This window comes from Nyctereutes procyonoides, unplaced genomic scaffold (assembly GCF_905146905.1).
Source record: "Nyctereutes procyonoides isolate TBG_1078 unplaced genomic scaffold, NYPRO_anot_genome, whole genome shotgun sequence".
In the NCBI taxonomy this organism is placed as follows: domain Eukaryota; kingdom Metazoa; phylum Chordata; class Mammalia; order Carnivora; family Canidae; genus Nyctereutes; species Nyctereutes procyonoides.
Genome location: NW_026575135.1, coordinates 22248214 through 22269693, shown reverse-complemented (window position 1 = coordinate 22269693; position 21480 = coordinate 22248214). Strand labels below are relative to the sequence as shown.

The window sequence follows — 21480 nt, the reverse complement described above, 5'->3', positions numbered from 1 at the left end:
CTGGGTTTGGCTTTGGGTGGGGTTTCTCTGACCTCCATTTGTTGTTTCCCCAGCGAGGTGAAGGCACTGTGCCATCATCTGGCCACAGGCCCTGGACAGCTGAGCTTCCACAAGGGAGATATCCTACGAGTGCTGGGGCCAGCTGGAGGAGACTGGCTGCGCTGCAGCCGTGGCCCTGACACCGGCCTGGTGCCTCTGGCCTATGTGACCTTGACCCCAACTCCAAGTCCAACCCCTGGAAGCAGCCAAAACTGAGGCCCTGTGCATGCTGGTGGCCTCAGGGACCCTCATAACCCCTGACTTGGAGCCTGAGAGCCCTTCCCAAGCCCTCTGGCTTGGCCACAGAGAGTAGACTGAGAGCTGGGGGCCATACATCCCTGTGCTCAGTGTTAATTACTCCCCATTAACTGTCCCAGTGACCTCATCCAGACCTCCACCCAGGAAAGGAGGGAAGGGATGCAGCACTGGGCTGCCAGGATTTCCCTGGCCCATCTGGGCCAGCCCCTCCATAGATATGGATAAGCACTTCCCTATGGAGGGAGGTGACCAGAGACCCATTTGCAGGGTTCCCTAGGCCAGGTGATGAGGAGGAAAGGTGACAGTATTGGGGCCAGCTCCCTAACCCCCCAAATGTAAATAGGCTGTGGCCAGTGCCTGGTGGTCAGAAGAGGGAGGAGGAGCCCAGGCTTCTGTTTATGTATTTATTTATTTATTTATTACACCTATTAATAAAAAAGGTGCTCGGCCTCCAAACCATTTCTCTTTGTGCCTCCCCCTCCACCCTCGGGCCCAGCTCTCTTCCTTCCAAAAGGATGTCTGGGATAGGAAGAAAGAGAAGAGAGACTTTGGAGTCCAGGTGCCTATACCAGGAGCTGCTTCTGGAGGGTGGTGAGACCTAGTGCATCATGGGTGAGATGTCCATATGTGCGCCCGAACTGGAACTTATATCCTGTATGGACAAGAGTCTGTCACTTGTAGCCAGTGGTGTGGAGAGCCATTTTTTTTTTCTCAGCTAGTGCCTAAGCCCTCCAAAATCTGGTCCCAACTTCGCAGTGTGAGCTCTTTCTCTACCCAGTGAGAAAGCTGAACTACATGATCCAAGCCGCCCCCCCCATACCTATTAGTTCCAGCCCCTAAAACCACTTCCACCCATTCCACACACAAAAATATTCCAGTCCCCTCTGGGGCTATCCATACCTGGCACATAGCCCCCATAATTAGGTAAAAGGCCCAGGTCCTGAGGGTAGGTCCTAGAAAGTGGAGGGAGATGTCTGGGATCCTTCTGGGGTCTGTCCCCTGAGTACATCTGTCCAAATTCCTGCAATGCCCGGTTGGTGAGCACAGGAAAGCTGGAGCCGAAGAGGAAGCGGGCACGGGGCACATAACCAGTGAAGCCTGGGGGGATGGGAACACTGAGTCAGGACCTCCTGGGGGCCTCCCCCTGCCTTTGATCATCACCTATTTCTCACCTGGCATGAAGAACTTGCGAGGATCTTTGTCATCCATGGAATAGGGGGAAGCCTTGTGAGGAGAAGTCGGCAGAGAAAAAATAAGGCTATCAGATTCAGCCCCTGCTCTAACAGAAGCTCCCTGGATGGTAGAGCTGGCAGTCAAGTCCACATCCCCTGTACCCCCAGCCATGCTACTCATGGCCACCCTAGGCCTGGCCACACAGAGGTTGGCTCCCCACTTCACCCCCGCCCCTGCACTCCCTCCAGCCTTCTTGGTCTCACTTGTTCTGTCTCTTGCCCCAGCTCTGGCTCCTTCTCTGCCTCTTGCTCTGGCTCCAGCTTTGGCTCTTGGTCTTTCTCCACATCTTTTGTACCGTTGGCCTCCCTTGGCAGCTCTGGACTCCCTTGTCCCCCAGACCACCGTGTGAAATCATTTAGAGCCTCAGCCCAGACCTGGCTGCAGTTCTTGGCAAAGATGAACTGTGCCTGGGGTACAAAACCTAGGTGGGAGGGGGCCAGGAAGATTCCAATCAGTGTTTGGGGTGCACATTCTGGGCTGGGAACACCTGTTCAGACTGTCCGTACATACCTGTGTATCCAGGGATCATGCCGGAGCTGAGCCTTTCATGCCGGCGCCTGACAGGCAGCCTTCCCCTGGGAACCTCAGGAGACGCTGGTGGCCGGATGGGAGGCAGAAGTGTGCGATGGGCAGGGGGCCAGGCTAGGCCAGGAAATCCTCGAAGTAGCTGACCGGTCATTTGCCCGTAGGTCTGGCCCATGCTGAACCGAAGTAGGGGGCAGTGTCCAGTGTACCTATGGCACAGGACTCACCCACTCACCTCTAGACTCCCCCCACTCCATCACCCCCAGAGATAGGAACAGAGACCTCTGAAGGCCTGATTTTTTTCAAGATTCACCTGTGCATATATGTGGAGCAGCCATTTCCCAGTTCTCTGGGTTTTCAACCCTTCCCCTCTGCTGTCACCCTGTTACCATGGAGAAGACAACACAGAGCTTCATGGCAGGCCCAGCTACCACCATCCCCTTGCTCTTCCTTTTCCATCCAACACCATAAGTATCTCAGCCCAGGGTGTACCACACCAGTTTGTGTACTGGCCCCCAAGGTCTGGGTGGCACAACCCTCATGGCCTTATACCCCTATTCCCAGAAGCAAGCAGGGGTGTGCTCTGGGTAGAAGTCTTACCCCGGGATATAATGAGCATTCTGAGGGTTCAGCCCTGGTATGGAGGTGCTGGCCACAGCCATGGGAATCCAGGCAGTTCCTTTGTTACCCTTGGAGCGGGAGCTGTAATCTGTGTGTACTGTGTCCAGGGCTGTGGGGCGGAGCCAGAGGCAGGAGGTGGTACCAAGGGAAGAGAGAGGGGAGGAGGCGCTAGTGAAGTAACTGCCAGGGCCAATGCCAGCAGAACAGAAGTGGAGTGGGGGGCGCTCACTGGTTTGTTAGCTCCAGAACTACTTGCAGTCGACCATGTGGGGGCAAGGACAAGACTGAGTGTGGCCTTCCTGTTCCAGGGAGCAAAGGAAGCCCTAAGGTGGGAGATGGGAGGACAACCCTTCCTTCTTAAACCCCCTCCTGAAGACACATGGGTGCTGCTCTTTGTGTTGGTTGAAAGTGACAAAGTGGGATCCCTGGGTGGCGCAGTGGTTTAGCGCCGGTCTTTGGCCCAGGGCGCGATCCTGGAGACCCAGGATCGAATCCCACGTCGGGCTCCCGGTGCATGGAGCCTGCTTCTCCCTCTGCCTGTGTCTCTGCCTCTCTCTCTCTCTCTCTCTCTCTCTCTCTCTCTCTGTGTGTGACTATCATAAATAAATAAAAATTAAAAAAAAAAAAAAAAGCTTTCCTTTAAAAAAAAAAAAAAAAAAAAAAGAAAGTGACAAAGTTCCTGGGAAAAGCGGGTCTCTGAGGGGAGCCAGAGGGAGGTGACTGGGAGAAAAAGGAACCTAGAGACTTTTAAGCAGTGACATTCAGTTTATTTCCAATCATTTAATTTGACAAGCATTATTTATTGAATACTCACCATCATCTGGATTATCATCCAACAAATAATGCCATGCTCTGCGAGGCAGAAAAGCTAAAGCTCCACATGACTTCAGCCAAGTCATGTAGTATCTCTGAACTTTTTGCAAAGTGCAGATACTAGGATTTATCTCACTCCTGTTCTGAGGCTCAAATTAGCATATACAAATGTGTTTTTGTAACAGCCAAGACCATGAAGTGAGAAAGGGGAGGTTGGAGGGGAAAGAGCACAGGAGGTCACTCCGTCATGGGCTCCTACTAGCTTGTGGCCTTGAGCCAACCTTACCTTCTCTGAGCAGGCAACTTAACTTCCGCTGAATGTCCGGAATGCCTGCGTGACTCACCTGTTGAGCGTCTGCCTTCGGCTCAGGGCGTGATCCCAGATCCAGGATCCAGTCCCACATCAGGCTCCTTACAGGAAGCCTGCTTCTCCCTCTGCCTGTGTCTCTGCCTCTCTCTCTCTCTCTCCTGAATAAAATCTTAAAAAAACAAACAAACAAAAAAAAACCTTCTGAATGTGACTTCCCTAAACTTGAACGTAAGATTAAAATAACCTAACCTACCAGGGTGCTGTTAAGGATAAAGTCAGTATGGGAAAGAATTTACTCAGGACCTGGCACTCAGCTACTAAAGTTTTCTTCCCTATTGTCTAATATTTTCTCTAAGCTTCTAACACATATGGGAGATCTGTGAATGGTTAGTAAATTCAGCGGATATGGATTTTCTTACTGTGAGAGTTCAAGGAAAGGAAGACGGTAATACTGGGTTTTAAGACTAGGGGACAAATTAGAATTTGTTAAGAAAACAATTCAGGGGGATCCCTGGGTGGCGCAGCGGTTTAGCGCCTGCCTTTGGCCCAGGGCGCGATCCTGGAGACCCAGGATGGAATCCCACGTCGGGCTCCCGGTGCATGGAGCCTGCTTCTCCCTCTGCCTGTGTCTCTGCCTCTCTCTCTCTGTGACTATCATAAATAGATAAAAATTAAAAAAAAAAAAAAACGAAAACAATTCAGGGGGTGCCTGCCTGACTCACTTGGTAGCGCATGCAACTCTTGAGTTCAAGCCCCACACTGGCTACAAGAACTTAATTAAAAAAGAAAAAAGAAAAAACAATTCTAGTTGTTTTTCTAAGGGCAGAGAAGTACAGACCAGAAAGAAGAGTTCTCAGAGAAGGAGGAGCATGACTGGAACTCAACTCTGAGGCTGAGTCAAGGCCAGCTCCTTTCCAGGAGGCAGAGCCTCTGCTCTTCTCCCCACTTGAGTGTGACATGCCCAGGCTGACCAAGCATGTGTCACTGACCTGCAGATTGCACAGGAGCACTGGGCGCCAAGGAATACATTTCACGTTCCTCACTGTTCTGCCAAGGGTGGCCTTGGCATGTGTTATTTAGAGTGACGGTTGTAGACTTGGCTCACTCTTAGGGATAAATGCTAGATGGAGATGGGAACTGCAGGGAGAGCACAGAAAAGCAGCAGTGTGTCAAGGTTAACAAGCTAGACTTTTGGATTCTGTAACAGACATTGCTGGTTACACACAGCATGCCTATTTCCTACCCCCATCTCCCTTCTTCCTACAGAACCTTAATGCTGTTCTATGGAGCAGCCAGGAATTTGAGGGAAGCTTGGAGCCAGCCCTGGGAATGAGTATTGATTAGTCTGAGCCCACCCTAGTGGTCCTGTTCCCCTTGCCAGTGATTAGTGAGGCATGGGCTTATGGCATTCCAGACAATAAAGGGAGGTCTGCCAGGATAAGACAGGGTCCTAAGAAAAGTAAGCAAGTTAAAATGCTCTTTAAAAAGATGCATGAGGGGATCTCTGGGTAGCTCAGCGGTTTGGCGCCTGCCTTTGGCCCAGCTTGGTCAAGCATGTGACTTGATTTTGGCTCAGATCATGATCTCAGGGCAGCCCGGGTGGCTCAGCAGTTTGGCGCTGCCTTCAGCCCAGGGCCTAATCCTGGAGACCCAGGATCGAGTCCCACATCGGCTTCCCTGCGTGGAGCATGCTTCTCCCTCTGCCTGTGTCTCTACCTCGCTCTCTCGCTCTCTCTGTGTCTCTCATGAATAAATAAATAAAATCTTAAAAAAAAAAAAAAAGATCATGATCTCAAGGTCGTGAGATCAAGCCCAGCATCAGGCTCCATGCTCAGCTCAGAGTTTGCCTAAGACTATCTCTCCCTCTCCCCGACAAATAAATAAATAAATCTTTTTTAAAAAAAAAGCATGACAAGGGATCCCTGGGTGGCTCCGCGGTTTAGTGCCTGCCTTTGGCCCAGGGCGTGATCCTGGAGTCCCGGGATCGAGTCCTGCATCAGGCTCCCTGCATGAAGCCTGCTTCTCCCTCTGCCTGTGTCTCTGCCTGTGTGTGTGTGTGTGTGTGTGTGTGTGTCTCATGAATAAATAAATTCAAATAAATAAATAAATTCTTAAAAAAAAAAAGCATGACAAATTAGAAAGATGGACACGAAGGAATGATGTCCTTTCCTGCCTCTAGAATTTCTATGGATGTGATAATAGAACTTTAGTGGGCATCATGAAACCTTGTAGAAAGCTAGGCTAACCTGGGAACAAAGCCTGAATACAGCAAGAATGGATGATAGAGTAGAAAGGCCTGGGTCCTTGATGAGCCACTGAATTAACCAACCTTTTTATATGAAATAATTTTATTATTGTTAAGGCCAATTAAGTTTTATTTTACTTGGAGCCCAACACACCATAATATAAAAATAAAAACAAATGGGATCCCTGGGTGGCCCAGGGCATGATCCTGGAGTCCCAGGATCGAGTCCCACATCGGGCTTCCTGCATGGAGCCTGCTTCTCTCTCTCTATCTCTCATTCTCTCTTTCTCTCTCATGAATGAATGGAATCTTTAAAAAATTATATTAAAATAAAATAAAAATAAACAACAAAAACAAAATCCTAGCTTCATGAGAGATAAGGACCTAGACCATATTCATCTCATGGAGCCTCATTCTCTTATCCATAAAATGGGGACACTAATGTTACTGCTTCATTGAGTAGGACAAAATAGCAGAAGATAGTAGCACGAGATGATACATAAAGAGCAACTGGCCCAGTGTCTAGCTGATGTTAAGTGCTAACTAAATAGCAATTCCTAGTGTTTGGTTGGGATTTGGTGGGAATGGGAGGAAGGGGAAGGGCTGAGGACAGTAACAGAATTTGGGGGTTCAGGGGAAAGCATGTGAAGCTGAGAAATTGAAAGGTCAGTGTGAAAGTGGGGTATAGACTAGAATGTAGAGACTAGAACAAATTCTGTAGAACTGACCATGGTAATTAGAATCGGTGTGTGAATTAGTACAAGGTAGGAAACAGGCCACAATTAGTTTAGATTTGTGTTGATGAAGAAACCGTCCACTCCTTTTATGAAATGGCCTGTAACTATTGTTTCCATCTGTGTAAACAATATTTCTAAGACCCTGAAGAGGGATCCCTGGGTGGCTCAGCGGTTTAGTACCTGCCTTCGGCTCAGGGCATGATCCTGAGGTCCTGGGATTGAGTCCCGCGTCAGGCTCCCTGCATGGAGCCTGCTTCTCCCTCTGCCTCTCTGTCTCTCATGAATAAATAAATAAAATCTAAAAAAAAAAAAAAAAAAGACCCCGAAGATCCAAAAAGTGTTTTAACCTGGGTAAGAAATGAAAGAACTAGCTGAGGGGTCCACAGGAATGCTCATTGCCTCTGTGCCTCCTATTCTAGGGGAGAGTCACCATGGCAACCCAGTCCCAGCTTGCTCCTGGGGGGAGCCACACAGCCAATGCTGGTGGAGAGAAGGTTTCACTGGGATTACACCAGTAACCCCACAAAATGGGGGTCTAGTTAGGAAAGCCACGACGGTGCCCTGACCATTCCACACAGCCTGTGAGGTCTCCGAAACAGCAGTCTGTAACTTTCTGTGGTTCTGCCTTTGATCCTGACCAGGAATTGCTATAAAATTCCATATATGTACAAATAACAAATTATATTGTATAACTGAAACTAATGTTACATTAGTTTCAACTAGATCTCAATTTTTAAAAACCAATAAGAATATCAAAAAAAATTTCAGATGGATCCCACATCAGTCTATAAAACAATACTGGGCAAGCATAAATACCCTCAATGAATGAAGATGAATAAAAAGAAAATCATGGAGTCCTTGAAAAAAATTCCTCAGACAAAGAGACCACCAAAAGTGAAACAAGATGTGAAAAGAATAAACTCCAAAAGATTACATACAACACAACACCTTTTTAATTAAAATAATTGGACACAATGATTCAATAATTCCACTTCTGGGAATTTACCCAAAGACAATGAAAATATTAATTCAAAAGATATCTGCACCCCAATCTATGTTCATTGCAGCATTATTTACAGTAGCCAAGATATTGAAGCAACCTAAGTGTCCACCGATAGATGAATAAGAAGATGTGCTGTATATATATATATATATATACACACCCACAGTGGACTGTTACTCAGCCATAGAAAAAGAATGAAATCTTGCCATTTGCAAAAACCTGGATGCATCTAGAGGTATTATACTAAGTGAAGTAAGTCAGACCGAGAATGACAAATGCCACATGATTTCCCTTATATGTGGAATCTAAAAAACAAAATGAATGAACAAATAGAAATAGATTCATAAATATAGAGAACAAAGTGGTAGTTGCCAGAGAGGAGGGGTGAAAGAGGCCAACAGAAATACACAGAAAGGGGGAGATGCAACAAAACTACATTAAAAGGAAAGCAAGGTAATGATTAGCCTGAGTTTCAGATGCCTACCTACCTCACAGGGAGTGAGACAAAATGGGAAGAGAGACCATACAGTTAGGTGTCTGTTATTGTCGAGTCTCAGTTTTTGTTTGAGATAGTGGCTTCATAAATGCTTATTATTATACATTAATAATTAAAGCAGGACCAATGATGAGACTGTACCGTAAACCAAGGATTATATCCAAATCTGGGCATTTGACATCCAAGAAGTAGGGTGGGGATGGGAGGAATCTAAGTGGAAATGACCAGAAACAGTGGTACTGACTGGTAGATTTTAATATACCCTCAAAATATTAAAAAGGAATACCAGAAACTGAATAAAGACAAATTATTAGCTATACACAGGGAACTTTAAAAACTGGTTGTATAGTCTAGTCCTGACAAGAGCATGCGACTAATAGCCCAGGTTTGGGAAAATCACTTCAAGTCTTTGAGCCACATCTCTAAAATGAAAGAGAGGTACTGGATGGTTATTAAGACTCTAGTTCTGGGGCACCTGGCTGGCTCAGTCAGTGGAGCATGCGACTCTCGATCTGAGGTTGTGAGTTTGAGCCTCTTGTTGAGTGTGAAGACTACTTAAAAATAAAATCTTAAAAAGAAAAAAAAAAAACCCTTTCCAACTCTGACTCCTTTCTCTATTTGCCAGTGCAAATGTTTTAGGGGCTTAAAAAACCCACATTTTCAAAAAAATAACAAACTTTTTTTTAAATAACAAACTTTGACATGCTTTCAGAGTCATTTCTAAATGCAACTATATTTGTAAAGTTCCATACTGTTTCAATGATCTTTAAAATGTGCATTTTCCTCCTAGGATGCAGCTCCAATTGAATCTTATTCAACTATAAGTTTTCCTGAAAATAGGCCAACTATCTGGATATCACTGCTCTGAGCACAGAGGATGGATCAAAGCAAAGGAACTGGCACAGTCTTCTTCTGGCCTTTTTACATGTATAATATTATTCAAATCCACAAGGATCAACATTAATTTATTCAGTCCACTAACATATTGAACATTTCTGCCAGGCAATTACCTTCTGATGAATACAGAGATGAATAGATTAATTAATAGATGAAATCCTGACCTCAGTGATTTTACAAAAATTTTAAAGAAGAGACAGAGGTACAGAGAAAATCAAAACACAGTAAATGCCACAATGGAGATTTATTTAAACAAAAACATTACCTTTTGGGGTGCCTAGGTGGCTCAAATCAGTTAAGCACCTGACTTTTGATCTCAGCTCTGGTCTTGATCTCAGGGCCAGGAGTTCAAGCTCCACGTTAGGCTCCATGCCAGGCCTGGAGTCTACATTTAAATTAAAAAAAAAAAAAAACAGGGACCCCTGGGTGGCCCAGCAGTTGAGCATCTGCCTTTGGCTCAGGGTGTGATCCCTGGGATCAAGTCCCGCATTGGGCTTCCTGCATGGAGCCTGCTTCTCCCTCTCCCTGTGTCATGGAGGCTGCTTCTCCCTCTGCCTACGTCTCTGCCTCTCTCTGTGTGTCTCTCATGAATAAATAAATAAAATATTTTTAAAAAAATTCTACCTTATAACAAGCCACAAAGAAAAATCTCAAAAATCCTAACGAGCACAAAATAATCAAGCCACATTTTCTCACACAAACTTGTAAATGAAAAATAAAAATTAGGTTAAACAAACAAAAACACAAACACTATGACTTTTTAAAATTTATTTTATTTAAGTAGGCTCCTCCACACGCAGTATGGGGCTTAAACTCATGACCCTGAGGTCAAGAGTCACATGCTCCACCAACTGAGCCAGCCAGATACCTCGAAGACATTTTTTAAATGCCTTCTTAAATGATTCTTGGGGCAAAGAAAAAAAGCATGATTACACACCATCACTTAGAGATAAATAACAAGTGAGAATTCAATCAAAGCTGAATTCAGAGGCAATTTTTTTTAAAGATGTATTTATTTGAGAGTGAGCAAGCTAATGTGGGGAGGGACAGAGGGAAAGGGAAAGACTCTTAAGCAGATTCCCCAATGAACAAGTATCTGTTTTGGGGTTCTATCCCAGGACCCCGAGATCATGACCTGAGCAGAAATCAAGAGTCAGACGCTTAGCCAGCTGAGCCCCTTCAGAGACCATTTTTAGCCTCAAGTGCATACTGACATCACGACTAAGAACACAGGCTTCTATCTGAAAGTCTCACTAGCTGTACAACCTTGGGTAAACTGGTAGACCTCCCTGGATCTCTTTTCCTTTCATCTATAAAATCCTTAAGTAAGGATTAACTTCAATGGTACAAGTAAAGCAGGGTTGCTGGCACCTAATAAACTGTTGATAATATTGCTTAATAAGCATTCCAGTGGGAGTAGGGTTTGTGACAACAAACAACTGTCTGCTCTCCTGGCCCAAATACAGGAACAGGGTCAAGAGTGAGAGGAAGAGAGATTATCTTTTTTTTATTATTATTATTTATGATAGTCACACAGAGAAAGAGAGAGAGGCAGAGACACAGGCAGAGAGAGAAGCAGGCTCCATGCACCGGGAGCCCGACGTGGGATTCGATCCCGGGTCTCCAGGATCGCGCCCTGGGCCAAAGGCAGGCGCCAAACCGCTGCGCCACCCAGGGATCCCGAAGAGAGATTATCTTAAAGATGAATTTGATGTACCCACGGCAAGAACTGTACAGCCTACTTGGTGGCTTCATGGAAACTGGAATTGAGAAACTTGAAAGCTGATAGGAGCTAAGGCAGTTTTTTTTTTTTTTCACTTGTTCCTCCCTAGGGCCACATGCTTCTCTCTGCAAATTTGCTTACTTTTCTTTCTCTCTCCCCCTCATTCTCTCTCTCGATCCACAATCTGTCTCTCCCTTTCCCAAATGGATTTATCTGCCACCATGAGTTTCTATTCCCTCATAATTTCAGTGTGCTTGTGGCTCATCAGGAAATGAGCTCCTCTTCCTCCACCATCTGTATAACAGTGATTTCTTAAGCAAGGATGTGCTTCAGAATTACCTAGATTGTTGTTTCTAAACATATTCATGGCTGGCCCCATCCAGGTTATTCTGGGAATTAGGGCCCTGGTATATATTTTTTTAAACTTTTTTAATTTAGAAAAAAAAAATCAACCTACAGAAAAATCGCAATAAAAATAAAACCTAAAAAACAAAACAAAAAAACACCAAAAACCTTTACGAGGCACCTGAGTGGCTCAATCAATTAAACGTCTGCCTTCGACTCAGGTCATGATCTCAGGGTCCTGGGATTGAGCCCACATCAGGCTCCCTGCTCAGTGGGGAGTCTGCTTCTCCCTCTGCGCACCACCCCCCAGCTCATGCCCATTCTCTCCCTCCCTCCCTCCCTCTCTGTCTCTCTCAAAAATAAATAAAATATTTTAAAAATGTATAACCTTTACCGAGATTTACCAATTGTTAACATTTTGCAGCTTGGAAGTAAGATTCCATGTGCCCAGGAAGAAAGGAGAAGCAGATATAGATGAATACTGATAGCTATACCACCTCTGTCTCTAAAGCCTGGCCTCACAGCAGATAAGTTGGCTGCCCTTACCAATCAGCTGTGCTGAAGGAGGCAGGAGGTCATGTGCTGCAGACTGTGATGACTTCAGCAGAATAGACTACAGACAGACTAGCCAGGTAAACAAGTCTAAAACCAACTAACTAAATTAGCTAATAAATAGTCAACTCAAGAAGCTAGAAAAAGAGGAACATCATAAGCTAAGGAAAAGAGGAGGAAAAATTTATGAAGCTAACAATAGACACCGATAGATCAGAAATCAGAAAAACAATAGAAATGATTTTTCTAAGAGCTGTTTTTTAAAAAAGACAACATAGCAAACTACTGGCACAGCTAGCCAAAAGAAAAGACTACACAAACCCCCTAAGTGTCATGAGGAAGTGGCTAAAAACATAGTCACACAGGAATTTTTTTTAATTATAAAAGAATACTAAGTGAAATTCCATGTAACTAAACCAAAAGTCTCAGTGCAATTAATATTGTCTGGGAAAATATAAATCAAAACCCAAAATGAGGGACACCTGGGTGGCTCAGCAGTTGGCGTCTGCCTTTGACACAGGGCGTGATCCTGGAGTCCTGGGATCGAGTCCCACATCGGGCTTCATGCATGGAGCCTGCTTCTCCCTCTGCCTGTGTCCCTGCCTCTCTCTGTGTGTGTCTCATGAATAAATAAAATCTTAAAAAAAAAAAAGATACAGAACATCTGAATAAATAGACATAGAAGAACCTGAAAAAGTGGTCAAAGTAGATGCCCCCTACCAAAAGACCCACATCACACTTAATTTACCTACTTAGTATTTACATAATTCAAGGCCTGGCATATTCAAGACCTGACAACCACACTTAAGTTATACAGATGAAAAATCCTAAATAAAACATCAAACCAGGGAGATAGCAAATAGCAGGATGCTTGTCTGCTCTCCTCCAATCCAATGGTATAGATACCACTAAATGATCATGGCCCTCTTTCTGCAAGTTTCTGGAAGACAGTATATCTTGAGTGATTTCTGCCAAAGGCTCAGCATAAAGGAGAGCTGGCCATTAAGGGCAGATACTTTATCTGTCTATTTTGTTCACAAGTGTACTCTAGCATGAAGCACAGCTGTCTGGCATATAATATGAGCTAAACAAAACCTAGCAATATTGTAAAGAAATAATATATATTAAGATTAGTAATATTCTAGGAGTAAAGCAATGATTGAACTGGAAAACCTATCATGTGGTTAACATGAATAAACCAAAAGAAATAGCCATTCCATCACTCTACCAGACACTGGGGAAATCTTTTAGAAAATTAAATATCCATTTGTGATTTTTATTTTTTATTTTTTTTCCATTTGTGATTTTTAAAAGGCTTTTTAGTAAACCAGGAATAGAAACATGAAAAAAAAAATATTTGAAATGAACCACCAACATCGAACTACATCAAAGAGAAGACCCAGGGCCAGAACTGACAAACAGATATTGTACCAAATCTAATTAGTCACTTAGGGGAATGTTACTGTGAGGTTTCTGAAAAAAAAGTAGCAGGAAAAAGTACTAAGGATCAGCTATGTGTAAGATGGGGTGCCTGGATGGCTCAGCTGATTAAGCATCTGCCTTTGGCTCAAGTCGTGATCTCAGGGTCCTGGGATCAAGCCCTACATCTTGAATCTCGGGCTTCCTGCTCAGTGGGGAGTCTGCTTCTCGCTCTCCCTCTGCCCCTCCACCCTGCTCATGTTCTGTCTCTCTCTCAAATAAATAAAATCTTTTAAAAAATCAATTATCAATAGCTTTCTTACTAGCCAGCACTACCAGTTAGATGTCCTATTGGGGAACTTCCACCTCCATCATTACAGAAGATTAAGTGTTTTTCAGAGGATTACCCAAAGCAAATCAACTACCTAAGGTTTAGGTAACTGTGTTCACCTTTCAACAATTTGACTAGATTGTAATCCCTAGAGCAGCCACTAAGAAAGTAACTGAAATATGTGGTAAAAAAAATAATAAGGGACGCCTGGGTGGCTCAGCAGTTGAGTGTCTGCCTTTGGCCCAGGGCATGATCCTGGAGTCCCAGGATGGAGTCCCACATAGGGCTCCCTGCAGGGAACCTGCTTCTCCCTCTGCCTATGTCTCTGTCTCTGTCTCTCTCTCTGTCTCTCATGAATAAATAAAATAAAATAAAAATAAGAAGAGGAAAACTAGAATGATACACTAAAAACTGTTAGTTTAAACCAAACAAAGGTAGTAAAGGAGGAACAGATGAACAACACATCAAAGGGACATGAGGCAATGAAAAAGTATGTCCACACAAAAACCTGTACATGTATGTTCATAGGAGCATCATTCATAATAGCCAAAAAGTGGAAACAACCCAATGACAATCAGCCAATGAACAGATAAACATGGTATATTCACACAATGGAATATTATTCAGCAATTTTTACTGAATTAAGTAATTGAATTAAGGATGAAGTACTAATGATACTATCACATGGATAAACCTTGAAAACATTATGCTCAGTGAAAGTAAGATAGAAGAGCCCATATAGGGATCCCTGGGTGGCGCAGCGGTTTGGTTTAGCGCCTGCCTTTGGCCCAGGGCGCAATCCTGGAGACCCGCGATCGAATCCCACATCGGGCTCCCGGTGCATGGAGCCTGCTTCTCCCTCTGCCTATGTCTCTGCCTCTCTCTCTCTCTCTCTCTGTGTGTGTGTGTGTGTGTGTGACTATCATAAATAAATAAAAATTTAAAAAAAGAGCCCATATATTGCATGATTCCATGAAATGTCCAAAAAGGCAAATCTATACAATGAGAAAGTTAACTGATAGTTGGTTAGGACTATGAGTGGGAATATAGGGAGTCATTGCCAGTAGACATGAGGTTTCTTCTTGGGATGATGAAAATATTCTAGAACTGATTGTGATAGTTCCAAAACTCAGTGAGTATAACAAAAACCACGGGAGGCCTGGGTGGCTCAGCAGTTGAGCATCTGCCTTCGGCTCAAGGTGAATTCCGGTCTGGGATCAAGTCCCATATCGGGCTCCCTGCGAGGAGCCTGCTTCTCCCTCTGCCTGTGTCTCTGCCTCTCTCTCTCTCTCTCTGTGACTATCATAAATAAAAAAAAAAAAATTTTTTTAAATTTAAAAGTGATAAAAGGGACGCCTGGGTGGCTCAGTGGTTGAGCATCTGCCTTTGGCTCAGGGTGTGGTCCCTGGGGTCCAGGGGTGGGGTTCCTTGCGAGGAGCCTTCTTCTCTCCTTCTGCCTGTGTCTCTGCCTCTCTCTCTCTCTCTCTCTCTCTCTCTCTGTGTCTCATGAATAAATAAATAAATAAAATCTTAAAAAAAAAAAAACCTAATAAATACCAAAAAAAAAAGCAACCCAAACTTAATAATACAGATGGCGAAGGAGGAGGAGGGGGAAAACAGGAATGAGAAGAAGAAAAACATCAAGATCAAGTTAGGTTTACTCTATAAATGCAGAGTTGGTTTAATTTAAGAAAATTAATTAATATCCTGTATCATTGTTTAGAAGTCTTTTCTCCCTTCCTACCATCCCCACTATAGACAAAGTAAACTCTGGGCTTAGCCATAGGACTTACTTTGGCCACTAGAATGTTGACAGTCATGTTAGAACCCAAAGACATGAAAGCTGTTGCAAGGGATCCCTGGGTGGCGCAGCGGTTTGGTGCCTGCCTTTGGCCCAGGGCACGATCCTGGAGACCCGGGATCGAATCCCATATCGGGCTCCCGGTGCATGGAGCCTGCTTCTCCCTCTGCCTATGTCTCTGCCTCTCTCTCTCTCTCTGTGACTATCATAAATAAATAAAAATTAAAAAAAGATGGTACAAAGCAAAATACTTTAGCTAATCTAGTTCAGAATGCTGACCTCAGTCAACCCATTGATTTATGAGAATTAGTAATTGTTGTTTTATGCCCCTGGATTTTTTAAGATATATTTATTGGAGCGCTTGGATGTCTCAGTCAGTTGAGCATCTGACTCTTGATTTTGCTCAGATCATGATCTCAGGGTCCTGAAATCAAGTTCCGCATTGGGCTCTGCACTGAGTGAGCATGGAGCCTGCTTGAGATTCTCTCTCTCTCTTCTACCCTTTCCCCTGCGGCACTTTCTCTTTCAAAAAAAAAATTTAAGATTTATTTATTGGGTGGCTCAGTGGTTGATCAGCTGCCTTTGGCTCAGGGTGTTATCCCAGATTCCCAGGATCAGGTCCCACATCGGGCTCCTTGCATGGAGCCTACTTCTCCTCCCTCTGCCTGTGTCTCTGCCTCTCTTTCTTGTGTCTCTCGTGAATAAATAAATAAAATCTTTTGATTTTATTTATTTATTCGATAGAGAGAGAGGGCCAGCAGGGGTAGGAACAAAGGAAGAGGGAGACAAGCAGACTCCCCCCACCCCTCCTGAGCAGAGAGCCTGTTTGGGGCTCAATCCCAGGACCTTAAGATCAGCACATGAGCTGAAGTCAGACTCTCAACCAACTGAGCAACCCAGGCACCCCATAACCTTTTTTTAGGATTTATTTATTTATTTTAGAGAAAACGAGAGAGAGCAAGCTCAAGTGCATGTAATTAATATTCATTAATTCATTAATATTCATGAAACCGCTCTTCCTAAGGTCAAATAACCTTATATCCCTAGAAGCTAGATTGTGGTCTCTAAATACCACTTCCAATTAAGAGGAACTATGAATCATTGAAAAAAATAGCTGATACTACCTCTAGTCCAGAAGTGCACAAAATGAGCCTGGAACATTTTACCCTTTCAAATAGCAAGAAACCTTAAGGGTTGTATCAAAAGGACTCAGGAGCCAATTTGAATAAGTTCCCCCTGGTCAAAATAGGACAATTTAAAAATGATAAAAACACAAAGATAAAATTTGTCAATTTAATAATAAACTTTCTGTATGGCAAAATAAATAAATAAAATTTAAAAGATCCAAATTGGTTTTATTTTTTTTAAAGATTTTATTTATTTATTCATGAGAGACACAGAGAGAGAGAGAGGCAGAGACAGAGGCAGAAGGAGAAGCAGGCTCCATGCAGGGAGCCGGACGTGGGACTGGATCTCCAGGATCATGTCCTGGACTGAAGGTGGTGCTAAACCGCTGAGCCACCGGGGCTGCCCCAAACTGGTTTAAAAAAAAAAGATAAAAACAGCCCATGATTGAGACACATCATACATGTGTTAAATTATAAGTTCATAATGGTACTATAAAAAAAAAAAACTCTCGGAGGGGCACCTGGGAGGCTCAGTGGTTCAGCATCTGCCTTCAGCTCAGGCCATGATCCTGGGGTCCTGGGATTGGTCCCACATCAGGCATCCCACAGAGAGCCTGTTTCTCCCTCTGCCTATGTCTCTCTGTGTGCCTCTCATGAATAAATAAATAAAATCTTAAAAGAAATGCTTGGGTAACTCAGTCAGTTAACTCTTGATTTTGGCTCAGGTTATGATCTGAGGATCATGTAATTGAGCCCTGCCTCGGGCTCCACACTGAGCATGGAGCCTGCTTAGGATTCTCCCTCCCTGGGGATCCCTGGGTGGTGCAGGGGTTTGGCGCCTGCCTTTGGCCCAGGGCGCGATCCTGGAGACCCGGGATCGAATCCCACATCGGGCTCCCGGTGCATGAAGCCTGCTTCTCCCTCTGCCTGTGTGTCTCTGTCTGTCTCTCTCTCTCTCTCTCTCTCTCTCTCTGTGACTATCATAAATAAATTAGTTAATTAATTAATTAAAAGATTCTCCCTCCCCCTCTCCCTCTGCCCCCCCAGCTGCTCACATGCTTTCTCTAAAAAACAAAACAAAACAAAAACGGACATTAAAAAAAAAACTCACTTTTTCAGGATGCAAGGGAACCAATTCACTAGAAGCTAGTAAAATTAAAGGAAAACAAGCATTTTTCTTGTCTTTCCTACATGAAATACATCTCTGGGTAACAACCAAGTGTGGAAGTTTCTCTTTGTAGAGAAAGGAAGGAAGAATAGAATGAGAATATTATTTTCTAACTCCTACAGTAATGAAACTAGAGCAGTGGTTCTCAATCAGGAATAATTGTGTCCCCCAAAGGGACAACTGGCAATGCCTAGAGACATTTTTGATGTCACAACCAGGAGAGCTGCTACTGGCATCCAGTGGGTAGAGACGAGGGATGCTGCTAAACCTCCTACAATGCATAGCCAGCCACCCAACAATAAAGAATTATCTGGCCCAAAATGTCAATTGTGCCACGTTTGAGAAACTGGTCTGGACAAGGGTCTTCAACGTTTTCCTCACAAAAAGGCCACTCTATGCCTCCTGATAAGAGTCCTAAGCAAAAAAATAAAATAAAAAATAAAAACTCACCTATGAATTAGTTTTGCCAAAATAATCAAATCTAAATTTAAGTCTCGGTGGCTCAGCAGTTTAGTGCTGCTTTCCACCCGGAGCGTGATCCTGGAGACCCAGGATCGAGTCCCACGTTGGGCTCCCTGCATGGAGCCTGCTTCTCTGCCTGTGTCTCTGCCTCTCTCTCTCTCTCTCTCTCTCTCTCTCTCTCTTTCTCATGAATAATAAATAAATAAAATATTTTTAAAAAATAAAAATAAAAAAATAAATTTAAGTCTCTAGCAATCTACCAGAAATATATGGGACTGGGAAACATGCTAAATTATACCAGAAGCAGGTCAGAAAAATTCAGACTTAGAGAAACTCTATAGGACAAATGACATGGTTACTTTAAAAAAAAAAAAAAAAAAACAGGAGCACTTCGCTGGCTTAATCGATGGAGCATGCGACTCTCAATCTCAAGGTTCTAAGTTTAAGTGCCACATTGGGTGTAGAGAGTATTTTTAAAAAATCTTTAAACAAAGACAGTAAGGGGGGAAAAGGTGAAGGATGAACTTAAATATTTAAAAAGATTCAAGAGATATATCAGGTATGAAGTATAGACCTTATTTGACTTTTAATATTTTAACTAAATATTTATAAGACAATAGGGGAAATGTGAGCAAATAGATACTTGATATTAAGGAATTATTGGGGGTTTTTAGATATGACATGGTACTGTGATTTTGTTTTAAAGAAGAATCCTTATCTTTTAGAGATAAAATACTGAAATATTTATTAATGAAATGATATAATATCAGAAATATACACCAGATAATTAGTTGGGGAAGAGAATATATATGAAACAGGATTGGCTCTGAATTGATCTTTGGAGAACCACTGGCATACGAGGTACATGAAAGCAGGCACTTCACCTCAGCCAGGACACTTATGGCAACAGTACAATGAGTACATGGGTAAGTGATTTTGTACAAGAGTCTCCACAAATGGTCTTACCCAAGGTCAATAAGGATTCATTGTTCTTCCTCTATTGTTCTTTTTTTTTTCATGTTTGACATTTTCCATCATAAAAGTCTGAAAAACAACAACAAAAGGATCTTCTAATAGCCTGAGGATACGTAAAATTTATCTTAGCAGACACCCCCCTACTACTATTTAATGCTGTTCATTATTCCACTTTCCCTAAATTCTCCATTCCTTGGATTCCATGGCACCAGCCCCTCTAGATTCACTTCCTACCTTTCAGCTTGTTTCTTCTCAGGCTCCTTCATGGAATTCTCTTTATCCACCCACCAATTTATTTATTTATTTATTTATGGATTTTATTTATTTGAGAGAGAGAGAGAGAGAGCACAAGTGGGAGGAGGGGCAGAGGGCAAGAGAGAAGTGGACTCCCTGATGAGCAGGAAGCCAGAAGCAGGGCTCCATCCCAGGGACCTGGGACCATGACCAGAGCCAAAGTCAGACGCTTAACTGACTGAGCCACCCAGGTGCCCCCCACCCATCCTTTTAATGTTGGTGTTCCCCAGGACCGTCAGCCCATTTCTTGCCGTCTTTACACCCTACTTGGATGATGGCATCTACCTTCATAGTTTCCTTTATCATCACCCCTTTTCTTATGGCAATCACGTCTTCCCCACCCAAACTTTCCAACTTTCCTCCTCCTGGATTCTTTATCTCAGTTGATATCATGCAGTCATCTAAGGTACTAAAAAATGATCCTGGCTGGAGTGCCAGTGTAGCTCAGGCAGTTAAGCATCTGCCTTCAGCTCAGGTCATTATTTCCAGGTCCTGGCATTGAGCCCCACATCCGGCACCCTGCTCAGGGAGGGGGGCTCTGTCTCTCCCTCTCCCTCACCCCCTATTAGTGCTCTATTTCTCTCTCAAATAAATAAGTAAAATCTTAAATTAAAAAAAAAAAAAAAAAACAGGTCCTGGCGGATGCTTTCTCTCCACTGAACTGACTGACTCTGGATGCCAATCAATCAGCAAGTTTTCCCGTAGTGGTTGAATGTTTCCTCCTCTCCTTCCCTGTTATCCCTATCCTAGTTGTCTGTCATCCTCTCCTGACTGAAACATCGGCAGTCTCCCTGCCTCCATACCACAACCACAGTGAGCTTTCTAAACCAGGATCCCGGCTCTCTGCTTGGAATTACTACCACCGCCAACAGTAACCCTCAAACTCAGATCAAGAGTCAGATATATGTGAGTTACCAATTATAACGTTATTTTAGCAAAACGAAGCAGAAATTCCTAGTGTTTATAGATCTCACACCACTATAGAAATCAAACTTCCAAATTAAATAGTTGTGGCTGCTAACATTAAGGTGATGACGGTTTGTTTTGCTGAAAGCAAATCGCCTCTGGAAGAATGAATATGATGTACAAGACCCAAGCATATGCTGTTCTCAAGACTGGCCCATCTCCACTGGCTCCAGGATGACTGAATTTCTCTCATCCTCTCTCCAAATGTTGTATGGTGCACCAGGCCTTCTTCCGACTCCAATGCATCGTTTATAGCTAAGACTGCTTTTTCTCTAACTCATTAGCCCTGAACAATTCTTTTCTGTTTTTAAGACTTTCATTTATTTACTCATGAGACCCCCCACACACAGAGGCAGAGGCCTAGGCAGAGGGAGAAGCAGGCTCCCTGCGGGGATCCCCGTGCGGGACTCGATCCCACGACCCCAGGATCACGACCTGAGCCAAAGGCAGCCGCTCACCCACTGAGCCGCCCTGGCGCCCCAGCCCTGGACAATTCAATCGAACTCGGCTCCAACGCTCACAGACACGGGCCAGAACTCCGTTAGAAGGCGAGCACCCCCACACGGATGCGGCCTGTACTTGTATTATTTTCCTTTCCGTCTTACCACAAAAATAGAACTGCAGTACTGGAGAATTTTTGAACGGAATTCACCCTTCCTCCCTCAAGCTCTGTCGCAGCCCGTTTGGCTCCGGAGACCCGCAGCCTCCACGCCCGCCGCCCTCCTTTCCGCCGCTAGGTGGCAAGCTGCTCACTGCCGCCCACCCCCGCGGCCCGGAGGCGTCGGCCGGATCCAGCGGCGTCACTCTATCCCAGGCGGTAATTGGCTATTTCGCCGACGCCCCGGGGGGAGGGGCAGCCAGCGGAGAACCGGAAGCTCTGGGTCCGGCGGGTGCGCGGGGCGTGCGCATTCCGGGCCCAGCGCCGACGGGAAGGAGGCCGGCTGCAGCTCTCCCTCTAGCCGGAGGGGGCAGACCGGATTCCTACGAGGTGGAGGGCCGAACCCTCCCGAGGCGGTCACACTCCTAAGGGCTGGGGCACACGGAGGGGAGGAGCCACGTTGAGAGGAGGGGTCACAAAGACCGGTGGCGTCTCTCTGAGAGGTGGGGTCCCGTTGTGAGGGAGGAACACACAGAGGAGGG

At 44.5% G+C, this 21480-nt stretch overlaps 2 protein-coding genes across 10 annotated transcripts in view; one reads left to right on the top strand and one right to left on the bottom strand.

Moving 5' to 3' along the window:
* RUSC2 (RUN and SH3 domain containing 2) overlaps positions 1-753 on the top strand; it is a 70623-nt gene extending 69870 nt beyond the window's left edge. For all 5 annotated transcript variants that reach the window (XM_055301589.1, XM_055301591.1, XM_055301592.1 and 2 more), the window contains one exon: positions 54-753. In XM_055301589.1, the coding sequence (XP_055157564.1) occupies positions 54-255 (202 nt within the window). In that variant the 3' untranslated portion in view covers positions 256-753. The remainder of the gene's footprint in view (positions 1-53) is intronic.
* On the bottom strand, positions 688-21411 carry FAM166B (family with sequence similarity 166 member B). 5 transcript variants are annotated; one of them, XM_055301596.1, is made up of 10 exons: positions 20946-21411; positions 19072-19149; positions 4789-4936; positions 3834-3968; positions 2656-2785; positions 2041-2264; positions 1734-1951; positions 1470-1521; positions 1198-1395; positions 688-949 (listed from the first exon to the last, which is right to left on the bottom strand). In XM_055301596.1, the coding sequence occupies exons 5-10, from the start codon at positions 2715-2717 to the stop codon at positions 861-863; spliced, it is 843 nt and encodes a 280-aa protein (XP_055157571.1). In that variant the 5' UTR covers positions 2718-2785; positions 3834-3968; positions 4789-4936; positions 19072-19149; positions 20946-21411; the 3' UTR covers positions 688-860. The 5 variants fall into 5 exon arrangements, with proteins under 5 accessions (XP_055157571.1, XP_055157574.1, XP_055157572.1 ...); XM_055301599.1 differs by having other exon boundaries at positions 1198-1349; XM_055301597.1 differs by having other exon boundaries at positions 2041-2231.
* Between the last annotated feature and the right edge of the window lie 69 nt (positions 21412-21480).

Bases quoted from the DNA above. Each gene is read 5' to 3' on its own strand.
- FAM166B (XM_055301596.1), bottom strand. From the start codon at position 2,717: ATGGCTGTGGCCAGCACCTCCATACCAGGGCTGAACCCTCAGAATGCT. The intron at 1,952-2,040 runs GTATGTACGGAC...CCTCCCACCTAG, and splicing joins CATGATCCCTGGATACACAG to GTTTTGTACCCCAGGCACAG. The intron at 1,396-1,469 runs GTGAGAAATAGG...CCATCCCCCCAG, and splicing joins TCGCAAGTTCTTCATGCCAG to GCTTCACTGGTTATGTGCCC.